The sequence below is a fragment of the Pygocentrus nattereri genome, chromosome 24 (assembly GCF_015220715.1).
Source record: "Pygocentrus nattereri isolate fPygNat1 chromosome 24, fPygNat1.pri, whole genome shotgun sequence".
Lineage (NCBI taxonomy): Eukaryota > Metazoa > Chordata > Actinopteri > Characiformes > Serrasalmidae > Pygocentrus > Pygocentrus nattereri.
Genome location: NC_051234.1, coordinates 31,053,943 through 31,074,677, shown reverse-complemented (window position 1 = coordinate 31,074,677; position 20,735 = coordinate 31,053,943). Strand labels below are relative to the sequence as shown.

At 42.5% G+C, this 20,735-nt stretch overlaps 1 protein-coding gene across 1 annotated transcript in view; it reads right to left on the bottom strand.

Annotated features, from left to right (window-relative positions):
* Positions 1–6,208: 6,208 nt before the first annotated feature.
* The window catches only part of pou6f2 (POU class 6 homeobox 2), a 197,291-nt gene continuing 182,764 nt past the window's right edge, over positions 6,209–20,735 (bottom strand). Inside the window, exons 9-10 of the mRNA XM_017709204.2 lie at positions 17,621–17,789; positions 6,209–7,126 (exon numbers count right to left, since the gene is read on the bottom strand). Coding sequence (XP_017564693.1) covers positions 6,622–7,126; positions 17,621–17,789 — 674 coding nt within the window. The 3' untranslated portion in view covers positions 6,209–6,621. The remainder of the gene's footprint in view (positions 7,127–17,620; positions 17,790–20,735) is intronic.

Sequence of the window (20,735 nt, the reverse complement as noted above, 5' to 3'; positions counted from 1 at the left end):
GATATAAAACACATCTCTGCTCAATTACTGCTGTAAAAGAGCAAAAACGGTACAGCTGTGAAAAGGGACACAAAACAAAAGAATATCAAATAGTCCGACTTCTACCTCCCCACTTAAAAAACAAAAAGGGGGGGGGGGGCACCGCGCGGGGGGGCTGAGGAAAGGATGACGCAAACATCTTCGACATCAGTTCTCAGCCTAATGTTAATAATTTATGTTGTGTGCGCTTTTTTATGATTATTATTTATTTATTTACTGCTATTCCATTCGGCAAGCCAGTCAGCTTTTGAAAGGCTTTGTGGACAAGAAAGCTGCCTCAAAACTTTGGAGTTTAGTTTCTAGAGGCTTTCAGTGGAGAGATGCGCTTCTCTCTCTCTCTCTCTCTCTCTCTCCCCTCCTCAGACTTGTCTCATTATTGTTATCTGCTACGGCAAAGAGATGAAATATTGATGTGCAGCAGCCCCGGCGTAGATTCCTTTCTGTTGACCCTATGGGAGTCTAAATTGCCGGCAAAACCCTGGAGCGCCGCGTGCCGTCCGTTTTGCTTTTAGGTGCGAACGCCACACTGAAAAGGCCTTTGTGGCTTCTCGCTCCCAATCAGCAATGGCATGAAAGAAGAATGCATTAAAACAGAGGAAAAGAAAGGCCATTATTCTTCAGGTGAACAGAAGAGGATCTGTCCTGTTCTTGGGGTCCCTCGTCCAGATCTGACAAACAGCTTTATAGCGTCCTTTTCACTACTGCAGTTCTGGATACAGTTGAAGCACAAGATGAGCGTTATCCTGCTCCTGTGATCCACAATGGCCCAAACATGTCACACTAGAACACAGGGTGACTCAATAAAATTCATCTGGTTTCAAAGCATCAGAGTCACCGAGGAACCAATCACAATCCAACTGTAAGAGGGGGTCATAGAGTTTCTGACTGGCTCCTTCAGTCTGAGAGGAGCTGAGACCCCTGAGCAGAACGTTCTGCGTTCTCCACGTCAATAAGAGTGAATCTGTCAGAACTGTGCAGCGGGATTTTCATGGGCAGTGAAGCTCCAGCAGCTCAGAGCGTTCGGCGCTGAAAGAGCCGTGAGAGCAGCGACGCCCGACACGCTCAGTCCAGTCTGGGATGAGTTTGACTGTGGTGTTGATGTCGTCCGTACAGCTGGAGGAGGTTCAGACTGAGACCTTGTACAGTTACATAATAAACTTTATGCTCATTTAAACCGTTTACAGCTCACTGCACTGATCTGTGATGATTTACAGGTGAAATGAATCAGTTTGAAATCGGATGAATCGGATCTTTTTGACTCACCCTGTTTTGGGTTCAGGCTCTGAATTGATGTTCTGAAGAGCTTGCTGTTTGAGTGGGACGTTGACTGTTAATCATTTTGAAATCAGATGAATCCTTGTCCCAGACATCAGACACATTTGGGCCTAATCTGTTACAGTTGCTCAGTTTTGGCACTGGCAAGTGTTGCTTGGGCCAGACATGGGCTAAATGTCATGACCCGGGCTAGACTTGGGTTATGGTGTATGTGGCGTGGGCCAAATGTCAGATTTTGTTCACAACCCACCTGACATCTGGCCCACATACGGTGGACCTGTGGCTGAGTCGAGGCAGCCAAACTCACCCTGAGTCAACACCATACATCAAGGGCATATTTGGGCCATAAGAGAACTGCGGACATGGGTGAGATTTGGGCCTAAAATGAATGGCTATCTGGGCTGAATCACCCTGTATTTAGACTTGTGCAGTGTCGGACGTTTGCTTGTTCACTCTTAAAAAAGTAGACCATGTAGAATTGTCTGCCTTCTGTTCCTTCTGCCGTAAAGTTACTATTTTGGAGATACGAGGTTTTCTTCCGACAGCAGTCACACAAAACATTCTCCATCAATCTGAAGAACCATTTCACCATGAAAAGAATCATATGAAGCATGCAAAGTGTTTTTTGAGCGTAAACAGAACCACTGTCCTTACTAAAGCATTCTTGGAGAACCATCAGTTTTAAGAGTGCAGTTTCACTCTGAAGCTACAAGACTAATGTAGGTAAGAAGCAATAACTCAATGGCTAAAAGACGCGTAACATGCTGACATAAAGGTGGTATAAATGGACAAAACTGTGTTGTGTAGCTCAAAATCTTATGATGTATGAATTTTGCACACTATGCCATAAAGTGTCATTCTGTTTAAGGTCACTTAATGCAATGCAGTTTAAAGCAAGTGCATGAATATTTAGCCTCATAACTCCTGTGCAAAACCTAAGCAAACATTGGACACCAAACAGGTCTAGATTTAGGCCCAATTCCATTTATCCAGCCCTACCACTTAGCCCTAGCCCACCAGTTTGAGTGGTCACGTCTAGGAGTGGGGTGTCCCAGTTCTTGTTGGGATAGAGGGGTGGGGTGAAGTGTTGGGGCTGCATGACCCTCCAAACTGAGGTTTTTCAGAGACTCCAATCAGAGCGACATGAGAAAAACAGAGAAACCAGCCAGACGGAGAACAAGAGACCAAAGAAACCCACAAATGTGAGAATTTACTCTGTTAAAATTACAATAACCACCGTTTCATCTTAGTTTAGTGTCATTTCAGTGTTTTATGGTCCTTTTCTTCATAACAAGCATAAAAAATGGCTAATAACATGCTAATGTCTCGGTAGCCAGCTGGCTAACTTTCCCGTTCCACCTTAAATAGTCCATCAGTTCTGACACCTGAAGCACCAGAATGTAACTGCTGGACCATTTAAGGTGGAACGGGAAAAGCAAGAATCTGGAGAATCTCTGACTTCAGCTTCATATCACTGAAGAATTAGGGGGGGGTGATAATAAATAATTGCCCCCCTCTTTGAAGGCGTATGACCCCTTAATGTAACCAAAGCCCAGCAGTGAGGAGCTGAACTTTCCCCTCCTCTGCTGTCCCTGCAGACGGGCAGGGTCGCCTACAGAGCGGCGCTGGTAGCTGTTAATGGACTGATGCTCTTCATCTGAGGGTCTCATTTCAGAGGGAAGATCAACCACTGCCCCTTATTACTCAGTTCTGAGGGGCAACACTAGAAAACAAGGGGTAGGGGTAGAAATAAGAAATGGGACTGGGCCTAGTGTGAAATTTGAGCCTGCACAAACCTTAAACATGGATTTTCAACACTGACCATGCAGTGTAGTCCAGTTTTATTAGTTCTGAGCATCATTTCTTCTGATTTGGTGGTGCACAGTGTGTGTCTTGAAGTTGAGGTTCCTCTTCGGCAAGAACATCCAAAGGCAGCTGTTTCATGTCAAACCATTGTTTATTATTAATAATTATGGTACAAATAAATGTAACAGATTTGAAGCTGTTAAGGAATACACAAAGTGCAGCTTAACTGACCAAACATATATTGCTCTATATATTACGTACAGTTTTCAGTCTATAAAATTTAAAGCAACCTTAGCAGGTTTCATCAGCTTTGGTTTCGAGGTGTGGAGAGTTACAACAATGGTCAACTTTTCATACTTGTCGTTCTGTGAATCTGTGTGTGTGTGTATATATGCATATGTGTTTAGATGTGTTAACTGTAAATGTGTGTGTGCATGTGTGTGTGTGTGTGTTTTTTTTTTTCTTTTCTAGAAATCGTAGTCTAAAACAATTGAGTTCGGTCACAAAGCTCTCTTTGTTCCCCATCATACAGGGCAATTCCAGGCAACACAACTCATCAGTGTACCTCACACGGCAAAGGGAAAGGACCAACATACAAACAAACAAACAAAACGTGTTACAACAATGTCCAAAATGGTCTATACATGTGACCCTGGAAACCACGGCATGGAACCCAAACAGAACCGGTAGACTCCTGTTTGCCTTTGGGAAGCTACCATGACTGGTGGAAACTACTTACACACATATACACAATTCCACAAGTTTGTTGTCGTCGTTTTTCTTTCCTCGTGGAAAAAAACGTGTTCCGTTTTAACGTTGCTCACTACGTACCAGGACAGTCATGAGGTAATCTTTACGATATACTTAATTTCATCCATTTTCTTCAAACAGTTAAATATTTCAAGATTGTCAGCAACATTTAGCCATTTCTCTGTACAATGTGCATAATACTATTGAGCTTTGGTCCAGCATTGAGAAGATGAGCAAAGGCATAACTCATTTCTTTGTCTCTTGGTTGACTTTTTTTTTTTTTTTTTGGTTACAGCTTCATTGTTAAGCCTCTGTACAATAGTCTCTGCAACCAACCATAAAACCAAAGCTTCTCAGGAATGGAAAAGGACTATGAGGAGGTGGGAGCTGGATGGGTATTTCAGCCATACGGCCTGCTGGAAGATTTTTGAAAACATCTACTGCAGCTCAGAGCAAAGAAACCAGACTTTTGAAGCGTGAAGTAAATAAGAAAAGGATAATTAAGCATCATTGTGATTCTCCTGATTGCCCGTTTTTGCTTGAATATTGCAAAGAAAAGCTCCATGCAGTAGGAAATGACGTTGGAACGGTGACCTCTAATATCAATATTTTATACTGCATTCCAAAAAGTTTGTTTTGCTGAAACTGCATTCTTTTTTTATTTTAAATGGACACTGAATGTTTATTATTACAAATTATAATTTGGCAAATAGCACAAACATTTCTCAGGACATTTAAGAAGCACACTAAGCTGCCAACGCATGATTAACAGATGACACTGGAATAAGCTGCATCTTTCCTTGTTCTGTTCTCGCCCAAAGCAACATCTCTTCTTGTGTGATATGCGTCCGATTCAAACAACAGAAGCAGTGATTTTTTGGTAGCGTAAGTCAGTAAGTGTTCTTTAATCACGGTGAAAAGTGAAGCTACTGTAGGTGGTTCATGCTTGTTCATGAGATAAAACTAAACAAAATAGACCACAGCAGGCGTTTAGGATTCGCCTGAATGCTTCGTCGTTTAGGATTCTGCTGAACGTCTTCCGAAGCGCTATCGCTGTTTACTGAAGTGTGGTGGATTGTAACTTGGATGTGTGAAACTAGAAGTTTTGCTCCTCTGATGAAATTTACTGTCTGGCACATACAAAGCAAAGTGACTCAACAAACTTACCATCAAAAATGGGTCTAAGGCTGCGTTCACATTAGGGTAAAGTGGCACTAATCAGATTTCCTGCCCTGATGGGACTCAGATCTGGTGTTTTCAGGGCTGTGTGGACGCAAATCTGATCTTTTCAAATCCGACCTGATCCACTTTCATGTGTGGTTCTAGAGCGGATGCGTATCCGATTCGTGGCCGTGTGACCTTGATGTGACGCTCAGATCGGAATGTCTGTGCTTTCTTCCATCATTCAGCGTTACCACGGCAACAGCGCCGAACAGACGTTAAACCCTGTAAACGGTGGAAAAGCAGCTCGTCTCACCTTTTTCTCCTCCGTCTGGCTCTAATAACGAAGCCGAGAGCTGATCAGAGTTAATGATCTTCTCAGCGAAGCTCGTTCTGCTCGTTAGTTTGTGCCGATGATGCAGATTCAGACACGTGACGTCACTGAGTAGGAGGAGCTCATGAGGGTCAGTTCAGGCCGGTTCGTCACATTAATGAGTCACTGACCTAAACGATTGTGAACCGTCGAGATCAGATTTGAGCAGAAAATCGGACTTGAGAGACGAGGCTTGTAATGTGAACGTAACCCAAGTGGTTAAAATAGTTTTCAAACCATGAGAAAAGCTCCTGTATAATGAAGCACTCGTTGGTCATGTCCTGCAGATTGCGCAGGCCTGAAACAACTGCTGGAGCAAAAGTTTGGAAACACATCACAAAAAAAAAGAAAAAAAAAAGAGGATGAAATGTTTCGAGACGTTTTGCCCCGGGTGTTTGTGTCCTGGGACTGAACAATTCTTTTCTTTGGCTAGAAGGCTTTGGCAATAGAATGACATACTGTAGCTTAAAGCCACGGCTGCAACAACGTGAGTACACCAAAAAGCTCTTTGTCCACTGAGAATCCCTTTGCAATATGGACCACCTTCCACATACGACCCATTTTACCAGAGATAAGTTTCTTAGAAATCATAGCTTTACAAACAGACGAGGTGAGGTGAGGTGACTGGAATACGGATAGTAGGCATATGATGCAGACATCTCTGAGACAAAGTTTCCAAAGAGTTTGTGATTTCCGTTTCTGAAGACAAAAATTATCTGAAATATTTACATATAAACCCAAGTGATCAAGTGAGACAAAGATAGAACGTTACACCCTCCCCACCCCGCCACACATATACTCTTTTTTTCTTTTTGTCAGTATAAACGTAAAAACTTCGAACACATTTACAAGTTAAAAAATCTCAGGAATCAGATGCAACAGACTTTGGTAGTAGTAGTTTCTCAGTTGTCCTTGATTTTAGGGGTGATCTGTATTCTAAATTCTCGTCTTCGTCCTTGAATTTCGGTCCTACGCTCCCTCAGAAAATGCAGTTTTGACTTTATTCTTTTTATTCATTTATTTATTCTTTTTTTTTATTTTTTGGTTTTGCTTAAGTCTCTCACTGTCACTTCACTGTTGCTAATAATAGTTCTGTTCGCTATCCTTGTTGACAGTCCGCTGCGGTACGACGGGTAGGAAACGTCCTGGTCTTTAGCGTCCGGTCGGTCGGAGGTTCAGACACTGGTACGTGGTTCGGCACTCACATCCGGCTTGAGCTAAGGGTGCTCTTCCAAGGTGTCGGTCAGGGGGTCCATGGGCGCCACCGGTCCGAGCTCCGGCTGTTTCAACCTTTTTATTGTGTTTTTCAACGCCTGCCTTTTGTTGCAGAACCAGACGCGCACCACCTCCCGGTCGTAGTTCAGTTTCTCCGCGATTTCGGTCATCTCCTGGCCGGAGGGGTGCGTGTTCTTCTCAAAGTGGCTGTTGAGGATCTCCAGGGCCTGTGGGGTGAAAGAGGTCCGGCGCTTGCGCTTTTTGGAGGGCTCGCTGCCGATAAACTCGGTCAGGTTCTGCATGCCGGAGCGATGGCGGGCTTCCGCCTCGGCCATCCAGCGCTCCAGCACAGGCTTAATCTTCTGGGCGCTTTTTGGGGTGATGTCCAACTTCTCAAACCTGGCAGGATATAAAAGGCCAGGGTTCAGTTTGCCTGTCAGACTGCTAGCTATAGTGTTCTCTTGGGCTTCCTGTGGTAGGAAAAAGTGGCTTCTCAGGATGGTGTGTCTGGGGGAGAATTGAGAGAGAACAAGCTTACTCGGGTGCCCTGACCGGGCGAGGGGTTTTCCCGCCTGACCCAGTGTCCCAGGAAGGGCCTCCCGGTCCGAGCTGCCAGTAGGACAGAGAGTTTTTCTCGCTGATCTTTTTATCGTTCCCTTGTTCTTTCAGCAACTGCATGCCGGGAAAGAGCTGAAACAATCTAGTCGCTTCCTTTGAAGCGTCCCTTCTTTTACTAGCTCAGTGTTTACTCTCTGCGCCCACCCCGCAGTGAAGGACCAGGGAGACTCTTCCACAGGCTGGAAGAGAAAAACCAGATGCTCCAAAAAAACAAGACTGAACTCCATAATTACACAGTAAAGTGGGCTTAAACTGTATTCTTCAACTCTAATGCACAACAATCAACAGATTTAAACAGAACACATTGAACAATATGGTCTAATTGATTTCTTATTCCCTCTTTTCGTGAAAAAAACATTAACACATTGTCAAGTAGGTAGCAGAACATGCACTAAAACATAAAAACATTATTTATTCACATTTACGGCTTTAATAATTCACTCTAATGCACAGGCATTTTAATACACCAGCTTCTTTTCATCCTCACGTAACCCTACCGTTCTTTAAATGTTTAAAGCTAATACATTTTCACCACTTAGTTCTGAATACGCCCGCAGGTTTATGTGGATTTTGGGGATTTTACAGAAGCACTTGCTAAATGTATGTGGAATACTTTATTACTATAATAATATTTTTATTATTATGTAAAGGCTCATTTTTATAGTTTTGCGGTATGATTTTTGCATTGACATTGGAATGTTTCTCATCATCATCTGCCATTACATTAAAACCTCCTCGTTTCTGCACTCACTGTCCACTTTATCAGCTCCTCTTACTGTATAGCTGCACTCTGTAGTTCTACAGTTACAGACTGTAGTCCATCTGTTTCTCTGATACTCTGTTACCCTGTTCTTCAGTGGTCAGGACCCCCATGGACCCTCACACAGCAGGTACTGTTTGGGATGGTGGATCATTCTCAGCGCTGCAGTAACACTGACGTGGTAGTGGTGTGTTAGTGCGTGTTGTGCTGGTCTGAGTGGATCAGACACAGCAGTGCTGCTGGAGTTTTTAAACACCTCAGTGTCGCTGCTGGACTGAGAACAGTCCACCAACCAAAAATATCCAGCCAGCAGCGTCCTGTGACCACTGATGAAGGACCAGAGGATGACCAACACAAACTGTGCAGCAGCAGATGAGCTGTCGTCTCTGACTTTACATCTACAAGGTGGACCGACGAGGTAGGAGTGTCTAATAGAGTGGACAGTGAGTGGACACAGTGTTTAAAACTCCAGCAGCACTGCTGTGTCTGATCCACTCAGACCAGCATAACACATACTAACACACCAGCTGAGAATGATCCACCACCCAAACAGTACCTGCTCTGTTACATATAACAGAGTATCAGAGAAACAGATGGACTACAGTCTGTAACTGTAGAACTACAAAGTGTGTATATGGTCCCTAATAAAGTGTCAAGTTAGTACATTTGATGGTTCTTTAGTAAAGGCAATGGTTCTATTTAGAGCTCTGAGCTCTTTATAGAACTATTTTCATGCTTAAATGGTTCTTTGCATGGTGACATTGTTCTTCAGATTGATGGGGAATGTGTTCTATATAGTTCTGTATAGAACCCTTTTAAAAATGGTCCTATTTAGCACCAAAAATGGTTCTGCTATTGTGACAAGTTTGATATCATAACAGCAGAACACCCTTTTTGGTGCCATACAGAACCCTTTCCAAAAAGGCTCTATATAGAACCATATATAGCACATTGTCCATCAATCTAAATGACGCAAGTAACGCTCTAATCATGCAAAGGGTTCTTTGAGTGTTCATGGTTCTACACAGAACCATTTTCTTTACTAATGAACCTGTGAAGAACCATCATTTGTAAGCATGCGTTAGGTGCATGGAACCTATTTCCATCCATATACAATCCATCGATCTAAAGAACCATTTCACTATGTAAAGAACCTTTTAAGCATGAAATGTGTTGCTAGTGTTGGACCAAAACCTCGTATTTAAGTTTTTGACATAATTTCAAAGGACCTGTTGTGCTTTACATTGTGTGTAAATTTCATGAGGAATGGACCAAAATAAATGACCCAAAATGACTTGGAAAGACGTCTGGTTCCATTGACTTCCATTAAAAGTAAAGCAGGTTTTTTCCTTCTCCTGTAAAGTTGCCGTTTCGGAGATATGAGGTTTTTGCTCCGACAGCAGCGATATATATATATACATACATATGATTCAGATCAGAACTATCACCTTTACTAAAAGACCCTTGAAGAACCATCTTTTTAGGTGTGTTTGTAGTCTGTCGTGCTGCAGAACGTCGTGCTTGGTCGCTTTTGAACATAAATCTATTACAGACTTACGAGCTTCTGTCTACAGTCAGAAACAGTCCACAGTCAGGGTTCTACTCTGGGCTGGTTCTGCCTGGCCGAGTTATGCAGTGCTAAAACACATAACAAGTCTCGGAGGTGCTCTAATGGAGAGCTGTGTCAGTGCGTCCGCTGTCCTGCCCTCCTCCTAACCAGCTCACGGACACCTGTCAGAGAGGCCGAGAAAAGCCCGGCTCCTGCTCTCTCCAGCAGCGCACTTCCCCTCAGCCCGCTCCTCCACAGGCTCCTGCGAGGACGCCTTTGATGGAATCTTAACTGGCATTTGAGAGACGCCTCGAGCAGGGGCAAAGGCCCCCCGCTCTCCCAGGACCCCAAATGTAAGAAGACACTTTTTTCTAACAGAAGGATGAGTGACGGGCTGGTGTGAACGCCGGACTGAGGAGGAAACAAAGACGGAGACGTGGCACAGCGGAGCCTAACTTATTCATCACTTTATGAATTATTGCATTTATTCTTTCTTTTTTTGGTGGTGAGGGAGGGGGAGGGTGGGTGGTGGTGGGGGGGGAGGGTCGTCATATCTACCCTGACCACCGTTGTGTTTTTGTGCTGCTTTAAAGGCCGGTATATGGGGTCAGTGGACAGCAGTGACATTATAACACAACTAGAGACTGGACAGAGCGTTTTGCTCCTGCTGCATCAAAGCCTTGTAACGGTTTTGGTATATTTTTAAGACAATTTTTAAAATGCCAGCTGCCCTCTATGTTTTTTTTTTTTTTTTGGTCTTTTTTCTTAATGCGACTACTGTATTTTTGATGTTTGTTGCCACGGTAACAGATTCACCTACCATGGCGCTATAATTTCTCTAGGCTGTGATCTTATGCATACATATACACCGATCAGGCCCACCTCCTTCTTTCTACACTCACTGCCCACTTTATCAGCTCCACTTACTGTATAGCTGCACTCTGTAGTTCTACAGTTACAGACTGTAGTCCATCTGTTTCTCTGATACTCTGTTACCCTGTTCTTCAGTGGTCAGGACCCCCATGGACCCTCACAGAGCAGGTACTATGTGGGCGGCTCATTCTCAGCACTGCAGTAACACTGACGAGGTGGTGGTGTGTTAGTGTGTGTTGTGCTGGTATGAGTGGATCAGACACAGAACAGGGTAACAGAGTATCAGATGGACTACAGTCTGTAACTGTAGAACTACAGAGTGCAGCTATACAGTAAGTGGAGCTGATAAAGTGGACAGTGAGTGTAGAAACTAGGAGGTGGTCAGAATGTAATGCCTGATTGGTGTGTGTGTGTGTATATATATACACACATATCTGTTGGAAGAAAACCTTGAATCTCCATTTTTGTCATTTTTCAGTTTTTGACATAATTTGAAAATTCCAATTGCTCTTTAGATTGTATGTGAATTTCATGATGAATGGACCAAAGGAAACGGCCCAAAATGACCTGGGAAAAATTCTGGTTCCATTGGCTTACATTAAAAGTAAAGTAGGTTTTTTCCTTCTCCTGTAAAGTTACTGTTTTGGAGATACGAGGTTTTCTTCTGACAACAACGATAAATATATAAATATATATATATATATATAGTGAGCATGATGAGCACTAAGTATGAGATGCTCTCAGCTGTAACCTGCTTTGCCTAAGACTGAGATGAAAATGTTCCATTATCCTGCTGAACAGTGGCTGTTAGCAGACTTCAGGCATGAATCCGTGAGGAATGGAATGAGTAATTCCTAAAGAGATGAAAAATGAATGATTAAATATACTCGTTTAGGGGTGCCAAGCATCCCTTCTGCCTAATTTGTCGTGCAAATTATGAACAGCAGCTTCCCATCCTGGGACATGAATCATTGATGGAGCGTCAGTGTGTTGGGGTGGATTAATGGTGTACGTTCATGCAGCTTAAACGTGGTAAAACGATTCCCATCTCGGAATTATGCGGAAGGACGGCATCTGGCAAGCGTTGGTGTGCAGCGCTGCGTTCTAAGTAGGGTTGGAGTCGAGGACGGTGGCGAATCATTGCGCGTGAAAAGAGAATTTGATTTGTCACAGGAAGCTGGTAGTGAGTGCCGCTCTACCTATTTGATTCGAGTGAATTAGCAATTATTCACTCCTGTAGTGAGTAATCACATCTGTGAGAGTAATAAGGTTCTCCAGTCGAAGAACTGTAACCTTAATAAAACGGATCTTCGCTATAAACCCAGAAACTTAAACCGCAATCCAAATGACGGTGAAGTAAAGCACGACTGGGGGCGTATCAGAAATTAGATCTGAAGTGGAAATAAGACTCGTGCTGGGAAAAGGTTCTTGATCTACACTCACACTCAAAAAGATGGTTCTTCAAGGGTTCTTTAGTGACGAAAATGGTTCTATATAGAGCAATGAACACTCAAAGATCCCTCTGCATGATTAAAGGGTTCTTTGTATTATGAAAAGGGTTCTTCAGATTGGTGGAGACTATGCTGATGGTTCTACGTAGAACTTGTAGAACTGAAAAGCGTTCTATATAACACTAAAAAGGGTTCTTGTGTCCTTACAAGCTTGGCATTGAAACAGAAAAACCCATTTTGATGCCCTTTTCAAAAAAGGTCGACATAGAACCATCCATAGCACATTCGCCATCAGTCTGAAGACCACTTTAGAACCATATAGAGCCACGAACATTCAAAGAACCCTTTGCATGATTAAAGGGTTCTTTGCATTATGAAAAGGGTTCTTCAGATTGATGGAGAATATGCTGTAGATGGTTCTACGTAGAACATTTTTGAAAAGAGTTCTATATAGCAGTAAAAAGAGTTCTTCTATCCTTATAAGCTTGGCATTGAAACAATTGAAGAACTCTTTTTGATGCCCTTTTCAGAAAGGTTCTATATCTACAGTACATTCTCCAACAATCTGAAGAGCCCTTTAGAGCCATAAAGAACCAAGAATATTGAAAGAAGCCTTTGCATAACTAAAAGGGTCTTCAGATTGATGAATAATGTGCTGTAAAGGGGTCTATATCTATACCTTTTTGAAAAGGGTTCTATATAGCACTCAAAAGGGTTCTTGTATCATTGCACGCCTGTCAATGAAACAAAAGAACAACCCGTATTATCAAAAAGGTTCTATGTAGGACCTTCTACAACACATTCTCCATCATGTTTAAAGGGTTATTTGCATTATAAAAAGGGTCTTCAGATTGATGGAGAATGTGCTCTAGATTGTTCTACCTAGAACCTTTTTGAAAAGGGTTCTATATAGCACTAAAAAGGTTCTTCTATTCTTACAAGCTTGGCATCGAAACAACAGAAGAACCCTTTTTGGTGCCCTTTTCAAAAAAGTTCTACATAGAACCATCTACAGCACATTCTCCGTCAATTTGAAGACGCCTTTAGAACCATACAGAACCATGAACACTTAATGAACCCTTTGCATGATTAAAGGGTCCTTTGCATAAAGAAAAGGGTCTTCAGATTGACGGAGAATGTGCCGTAGATGGTTCTACGGAGAACCTTTTTGAAAAGGGTTCTATATAGCACTGAAAAGGTTCTTCTATCCTTACAAGCTTGGCATTGAAACAACAGAAGAACCCTTTTTGGTGCTCTGAGGGGAGATTTTAAAATAAATAAATAAATAAATAAATAAAATAAAAATCTAAATTTATTTCATGCAGTTACTGAATAAGTCGCCTCATAATTTGGTCATGAAAATTCAGACGGACAAACCAAAACACGCCCTGGAGAATAAGAGGTTAAACGTTTTTAATCAGCTCACAGGTCCGATCAGGCCTGACCGTGCCCTGTTTGTGATTGTTGGGACGATGCAATAAAGCCCCCCGCCCCCCCCGCCTCAAAGTAAGCGATGAGATCAGACAAGATGGAGACATCTGTCAGGCTGAGTTTGACTGAGCAAAGACTACGAGAGCCCCAAGAGCCTCAGCGCTCGCGAGCGGAAAACAGGCTCTCATCCTCATCCACCTCGTCTCTGTTGATGCTAACCAAAGGAAAGCATGTGAAGTCTGCCTTTAAACGCTGCCACGCCGAGCAGTCTGTCATGTCCAATGTCATACAAATGAACATATAATGAAATAAAGGAGAGAAGCCGGCGTCAGCTCAGATGAAAGAACACGGGGGTGAAAACATCACATCGCCCGTTTATTTTGGAAGCTAATGGCTTTTAATGTATGTTATAAATATCTGAATTATGTATTGGGAAATGTTAATATTTCATGTGGAATTTTTAAGACTTTAGGCATAAGTTTGAAGCTTCATAAGGTATGTCCCCCCCCAACCACCCCCCCCCCCACCCAACCCCCCATCCCCTGCGCCCCCCCCCCCCCCCCCATCCCTCCCCTGCGCCGTTTCGGGTTTAGTCGGCCGTTTGATGTTGATGGGATGAAATTTTTAAAAGTGTGTGACGTCGCTGTGTCACATAAACAGAAGCGGCTCATCAGCCTGTCTGGTGCTTCCTTAAGATCGCAGCGCATTGGAATGAAGAGCCGAACAAAGACTCCGAACAAAGAGCTCCGTTCTAACGTTGTGATGTGACATGTAGCCAATTACAGTAGAGCCGTGATTATACAGTAACTTACTGCATCATAGAGAGCCCTCATTTCTTACTGAGCGCAATTACATCCATCAGGCGTAACGTTCTGACCACCTCACTGTCCACTTGATCAGCTCCACTTACTGTATAGCTGCACTCTGTAGTTCTACAGTTACAGACTGTAGTCCATCTGTTTCTCTGATACTCTGTTACCCTGTTCTTCAGTGGTCAGGACCCCCATGGACCCTCACAGATCAGGTACTATTTGGGTGGTGGATCATCATCACACCTCAGTGTCGCTGCTGGACTGAGAATCGTCCACCAACCAAAAATATCCAGCCAACAGCGTCCTGTGACCACTGATGAAGGACCAGAGCATGACCAACACAAACTGTGCAGCAGCAGATGAGCTGTCGTCTCTGACTTTACATCTACAAGACGGACCGACAAGGTAGGAGTGTCTAATAGAGTGGACAGTGAGTGGACACAGTGTTTAAAAACTCCAGCAGCACTGCTGTGTCTGATCCACTCGCACCAGCACAACACACACTAACACACCACCACCACGTCAGTGTTACTGCAGTGCTGAGAATGACCCACCACCCAAACAGCACCTGCTCTGTGAGGGTCCATGGGGGTCCTGACCACTGAAGAACAGGGTAACAGAGTATCAGAGAAACAGATGGACTACAGTCTGTAACTGTAGAACTACAGAGTGCAGCTATACAGTAAGTGGAGCTGATAAAGTGGACAATGAGGTGGTCAGAATGTTACGGTGTATTTTTCTACTGCCAGCTTTTACAAAAAGGTTCTATATAGACCCATATACAACACGTTCATCGTCAATCTAAAGAACCCTTTCACAATGCAAAGAACCACTTCATGCAAAGAGTTTCTTTAAGTGTCCTTGATTCCATATAGAACTAATTTCTTCATGAAAGAACCCTTGAAGAACCATAATTCTAAAGTCCGTACTGCTTTATGAGATACATGGGTTATATAGTGCTGTGTTAACATCAGAAACCACTCTTAATTTATTTCATTTTCAATCAAAATGACCATTCATGACCACAAGTTATTCATTTTTCAGTACTGAGTGTGTCACACTTTGCCTTTATTACAACGTCCATCCTTTTCAGGAGGCTAGTTTTAGTTATTTAAAGAAATCTGCAGGGATATTTTTCCACAGTTCAGTCTTTTTTTATTTTTATTTTTACCCGATTTTCTCCCCAATTTCGTCGTCTCCAATTCCACCCACTATTAGGACTCCCCCAATCACACGATGCTACCAATACTAGGAGGGTGAAGGCAGCACAGGCTTCCTCCGAGACCTGTGAAACCAGCAGCCGCTTCTTTACGAACTGCCGCTCTCGCAACGTCACGGGACAGCCGAGCGCGCTCAGAGGAAAGCGCCAGCCACCAGATCTGTTACGTCAGCCAACAGACGCCTGCGCTGACCAGCATCGCGCTGAGTGATGGGGGGAGAAGGGGGGCCATCCTACCCACCCGGAGAGAGTGATTCCAGCTGTGCTCTCTTGGACTCCCGGCTACGGACGGCTGCAGCATCACCAGGGATCGAACTCGCCATCTCCTGATGACACGGACAACGCTTAGACGGTTTCGCCACTCGGGAGCTCCAAAGTTCAGTCTTGTTGATTTTGTGCCACAAACCAAGTAAACCAAACACATTCAGGGATGTTGAGGTCTGGACTGTGGGGTGGTCAATCCATTGTTCTGAGAACATCAGCAGCTTCTTTGTTTGCTCATTTTCTTCCTTTTTTTTGTCTGTTTGTTGACAGGGTTGATGCTCTTCCAGGTCTTGCAAATGCTGTGAGTCGCATTTTCTCTACACCTTGTAATCTCTTCAATTTTGGAAATTCGTTCTCTTCAGAAACATCTGAAAGATGAATCACTTGGTGGCCACATTGACTGGAAACTGACCCCTTAAAATCTCAGGCTTATTACATCCTAAGGCTTCCTATTCTGTTACTACAGGGACTTCAGTGCAAACTGGCCGAGCTTTTCTCACATTATAGAAGCGTGTACTCAGTCTTGGGGCCTGCCGGTGGGCTCTGGCCTTTTAAGGGGTTAAATAAATGGAGGGTGGTCTCTGACTTTTGCGCAGGACTGTATAGTACTTGACATGCACTGCTAAACGTAAGCCAACATGACATGGCCGGGTCTGATGAGAGTCAGAGTGTGTATTATGCACGTTTTTAAAGGTGAGTTTGAGACATTGCTGAATATTTCATCAGTAATGCTCCATAATGTCCCAGTCCATGTTGCTGTGCTGTGGAAACATGTCATTTTTATTAAAAGTCTAGTCCTGTCACGTCCTCTTTACCTAAATGCACGACAAACACACGGCAATGGGCCTTAGTAATTATTAACTGCTTTAAGTGCATCGTGTAATACCTCAGCTAACTGGATCCCCGCATACAGACGGACACAAGCTAGACAGATACTGAAGACGTACCAACATGTTTTTGAGTTGGGATGTAAATTATATATATTCTCTTTAATATCTTAATTACTTCTGATATATATATATATATATTGATATTGCAGGTGTATAGAGCTGCTTTGTAATTGGATAACAGCTTCAGACAGAGTAGTGACTGTCACTGTCAAGTAAAATGATCAAAAGTATAGTTAATAAATCAAATTTTTCTCATCTTCAGAAAGTTGTAAGCTTAAATAAAGATTATTTACCTTATTACTGGACATTTTTACTCATTTTAAATGATTTTAAGCACAATTATCTCACTAAATTGGCAGATTACTTGTTTTAAAAAATGTGCTTGAAGGCAGCAAAACCATCTGTCAGTATAGTGAGTTATAGAATAGTTAATAAGTTCATTAAGTTAATTAAGATACTTAATAAGATAAGTAAAAAATGACCCAAAAATAAGTAAAAAATGTCAGAAATAAACCATTTCATAATTATCGCACAGCCATCTCAAAATGGGAAATATTAGATATATCAACTGGATTTAAGATGATTTCACTTGACAAGATAACATTTTTTGGAGTTTTGTATATAGTAAAATATAAGATAAGAAAAGAATTTGAACTTTGCTTTTAAACTAGTCATTACAGATTACAGTGAATTTACAAGTTGATATTTCTCATTGCTTTTCATTGATGGGCCTATTTGATAACACAGTCATGATAGTCTGCACTTGCATCTTTGTTATTTTGGGGAAAAAAAGACACATTCCTATTCCTAGCATAACAATAACTCTAATTCTCTTCCTTATGCACAATGAGCAGCTTAATTTCATACTAACTATTTGAGAATCAGAAGAACTCTATGGACCCTCCACAGTGAGGTGGGCATTACTTGATAAATGCACTGGCTTCCACTGAAATTAAGATAAATGTAAACATTTGAGAAGGTTCTGAGAAGTTTTAAGGTTTTGATAAGTTGAAATTTTCATCTGCAGTCCATCCTGCTGTTTTCACTACACGCAACCAACACGAGAGGTTTAACAGGTGTTTGACTACTTAAAGAGTTTTGTAGCTTGTTTTTGCTGCCCTTGGTCCTCCTTACCTGCAGATGGCAGACTGGCTGTAGGCAGGCCCCTCTGTAGCACTGAGGGCCTGGCCCACCTGAGTTTGTGTCAGGCCTAGAGACAGGCGGCGAATTTTGAATGCTTTGGCGAATTCCCGGATCTCCTCCAGATTTACCCCGTCCACTTCGCTGGGAGCAGTTTGAGGGTCTGAGGGGCAGAAAAAACAAAGAAACAATGATGTAATCTATCCACACATCTCTGAAATGATATAATTATGCTTAATTATACCATTCAGTGATCACAACTCGGGCGTTTGAGGAACTCCATACAGTTAAAGCTACATAAGCTGGTGGGGGGGTGCTGAGGGGGATCTCAATTTTAGGGTTGAAACTGCTAAAAACATTAATAATATATAACAATAATAATACAATAATGCCGCTGCTGTTGGAAGAAAAAACTCACATCTCCAAAATAATAACTTTACAGGAGAAGGAAAAAACCTACTTTACTTTTAATGTAAGTCAATGGAACCAGACGTCTTTCCAAGTCATTTTGGGCTGTTTCTTTTGGTCCAGTCATCGAGAAATTTACACACAAGGAAAAGATCAACATGTATTTTCAAATTATGTCAAAACCTGAAAAATGTAAAAAATGGACAGACAAGGTTTTCTTCTGACAGCAGCGATATAGTAAAAATACAGAGATCTGAACCTTTTAAATTATTTGAGCGCAGCAAAGACCCAGAGTGTGCTTGTTGAGAGGAGCTGTATTTAAAAAAGATGGGTCTTTAACGGTTCTTTGGTAAAGACAATGGTTCTATATTGCAAAGGGTTCTATATAGCACCAAAAAGGTTGCTCTATTGTTAGTAAGCTATTGTTGGTAAGCTTTTCATCATCACAATGGAAGAACACTTTTTGGTGCTATGTAGAACCCTTTGCAAAAGAGTTCTATAATGAACTGACAAACCCCTTTCAGGATGCAAAGAATGTTTTAATAATGCAAATGTTCTTTAAGTATTCATGGTTCTATGTAGAAGTACTGCCTTTACCAAAGAACCCTTGAATACCTCACTGCGTGACTGTAGCCGTGTCTCAATTAGTGACTGTGCCCCACATCAACTATCTGCTTGGTTGCCAATCCAAGTTTGTCCATAATAGCCACGTTTACATGCAGCCTGATAATGCTTTAATAATCCAAATAACAACTTAATCGGAATACAGTACGTCCATGTAAACATCTCAAACAAACTAGTCTAATCCTATTGAGGCCATTCGGTTTCTATCCGACTGATCGAGGTGGGTAATCCTGTAAATAATCCGTTAAATAGAAGAATAATATCCGTGTAAACGCCTGTATCCGATTACATTCCCTATCGGAAAGTTTCAGTCCGTTCTGCATGAGCGTCGCGTCACAGTGAGAGTTTATACCGTTCAACACGGCGGAGCAGAAACTGGTCTGCAGAGGAGACGAAGTTCATGCTCTGATCTTTAAAAGACGGCGGTGGGACGGACGTCCAGCTTATGTGTCTCAGAGCACGACGTCTTCCTCTCAGCCTTCTTTAATAAGGACGTGTGAAGGACGTTTTCCTGAGTCTGACGTCATTTTAAAGCAGCTAAAAACACAATCACTGCTCACTGCTGCTCATCTCACTCTGACTGGACCTCACGGGATGCTGGTTGTCATGGTTACATCTACATTAAGTGGTTCTTTACACATGCGTGCACTTTTGGATCTGATTACTTGTGGTGAGCATGTAAACGGAGATTTTCCATCAGATTGCTGAGTAAGTGAGAATTAACACCTCAGTCTTAATCTGTAATCCGAATGTATTTAATCGGATAAGCGAAAATCTTCGCATGTAAACACAGCCAATGAGAGAGCAGAGCGAGGATGTGCGTCAGTGCTCTGATGCGTCAGTGCGACGCGGAGCGAGGTAGCGGACGCATGTGCGGAGGCAAGAGACTTTTATCGAGGGCAAATCCAGGGTCATGGTCAGAACAGTCAAGGGTCGTAGAGCCAATACGGACAGAACGGCGTGCAGCCATGACGAGCAACACAAATAACCAAACAGTTCTAACAGACCAACACAATCAAAGCCTGATACAACAAACAGGGACCGAGATATCAAACAAACACAGGGCTTAAAAACACAGGGATAACGAGGGTCAGGGGAAAACAATCAGGGGCGGAGTAACCAAACAGGGGGCTGGACTAAAACCAAAACAAAGGAGCACATGGAGTAGTGGGAGGGGCCAACAGTGACAGTCAGTTTTATTATCGTCTCTCGCCTCATTACAGTGCAGGATGTCTCATTGTGTTGGATGTAAAGTATAAGGAAAAATCAAATAGGAAAAAGGCAAATGATTTAGCATTCACATCACGTACACTATGCTTAAAATTTCAGCTCAAAGCACTTTTTCTTCGTCCCTGCATGAATCTTTGTTTGCATGTGAAGTTAAGCTTGAAAAAATGGCTCAAAAAAAGAGCCAATGTTACTAAAAAGGAGTGAAACTGAAGAGCCACCACTTTCAATGAACCGCTATTCAAATGAACCGGTGCTGACTGGTGACTACTAACTATTCACTGCCAGCCACATTAGCATGTTGCGTCAAGCTCTTCCTTTGATGAAAAAGTGCTATTTTAGCGGCATTGCTAGAAAGTTCATGAGAACACTTGACTGTCCTTTACTCCTAAAGGAAAATGTACTGGAAATGTAGCTTTGAATTGAGATCTCATTTGAAAAGACCTTCATGGTTTCTCGGAGAGCGGCCACTATTTGATTTGATAAGCTCTCTCGGATGACAATGGATACATTCATCGCTAAATTGAAAACTCCGGCCTACGAGCTGCAAATATGCGGCAGCTATACAGCAACTCGTCTCGCAAATTGCCATTTCCAATGTCTTTTTTTTTTCTTTTCCTCCCAAAGAGAACACAAAGAATGTCACAAGCAAAAAAGGGACAAAAGAAGGTCCAAAAAGAGGAGTTTTCCAGAAGGAATGCCAGCCCATTATAGCTAAGAATTCTTTCTTGTCCTGGATCAACAGAGTCAGAACAAGCGGCCACACTTACTCCATTCTAGTAGCTACAGGAATACGAGCTATTCGTTCCTATGATTTAAAAACTTCTTCTGGATAAAAGGAATCTTTCAC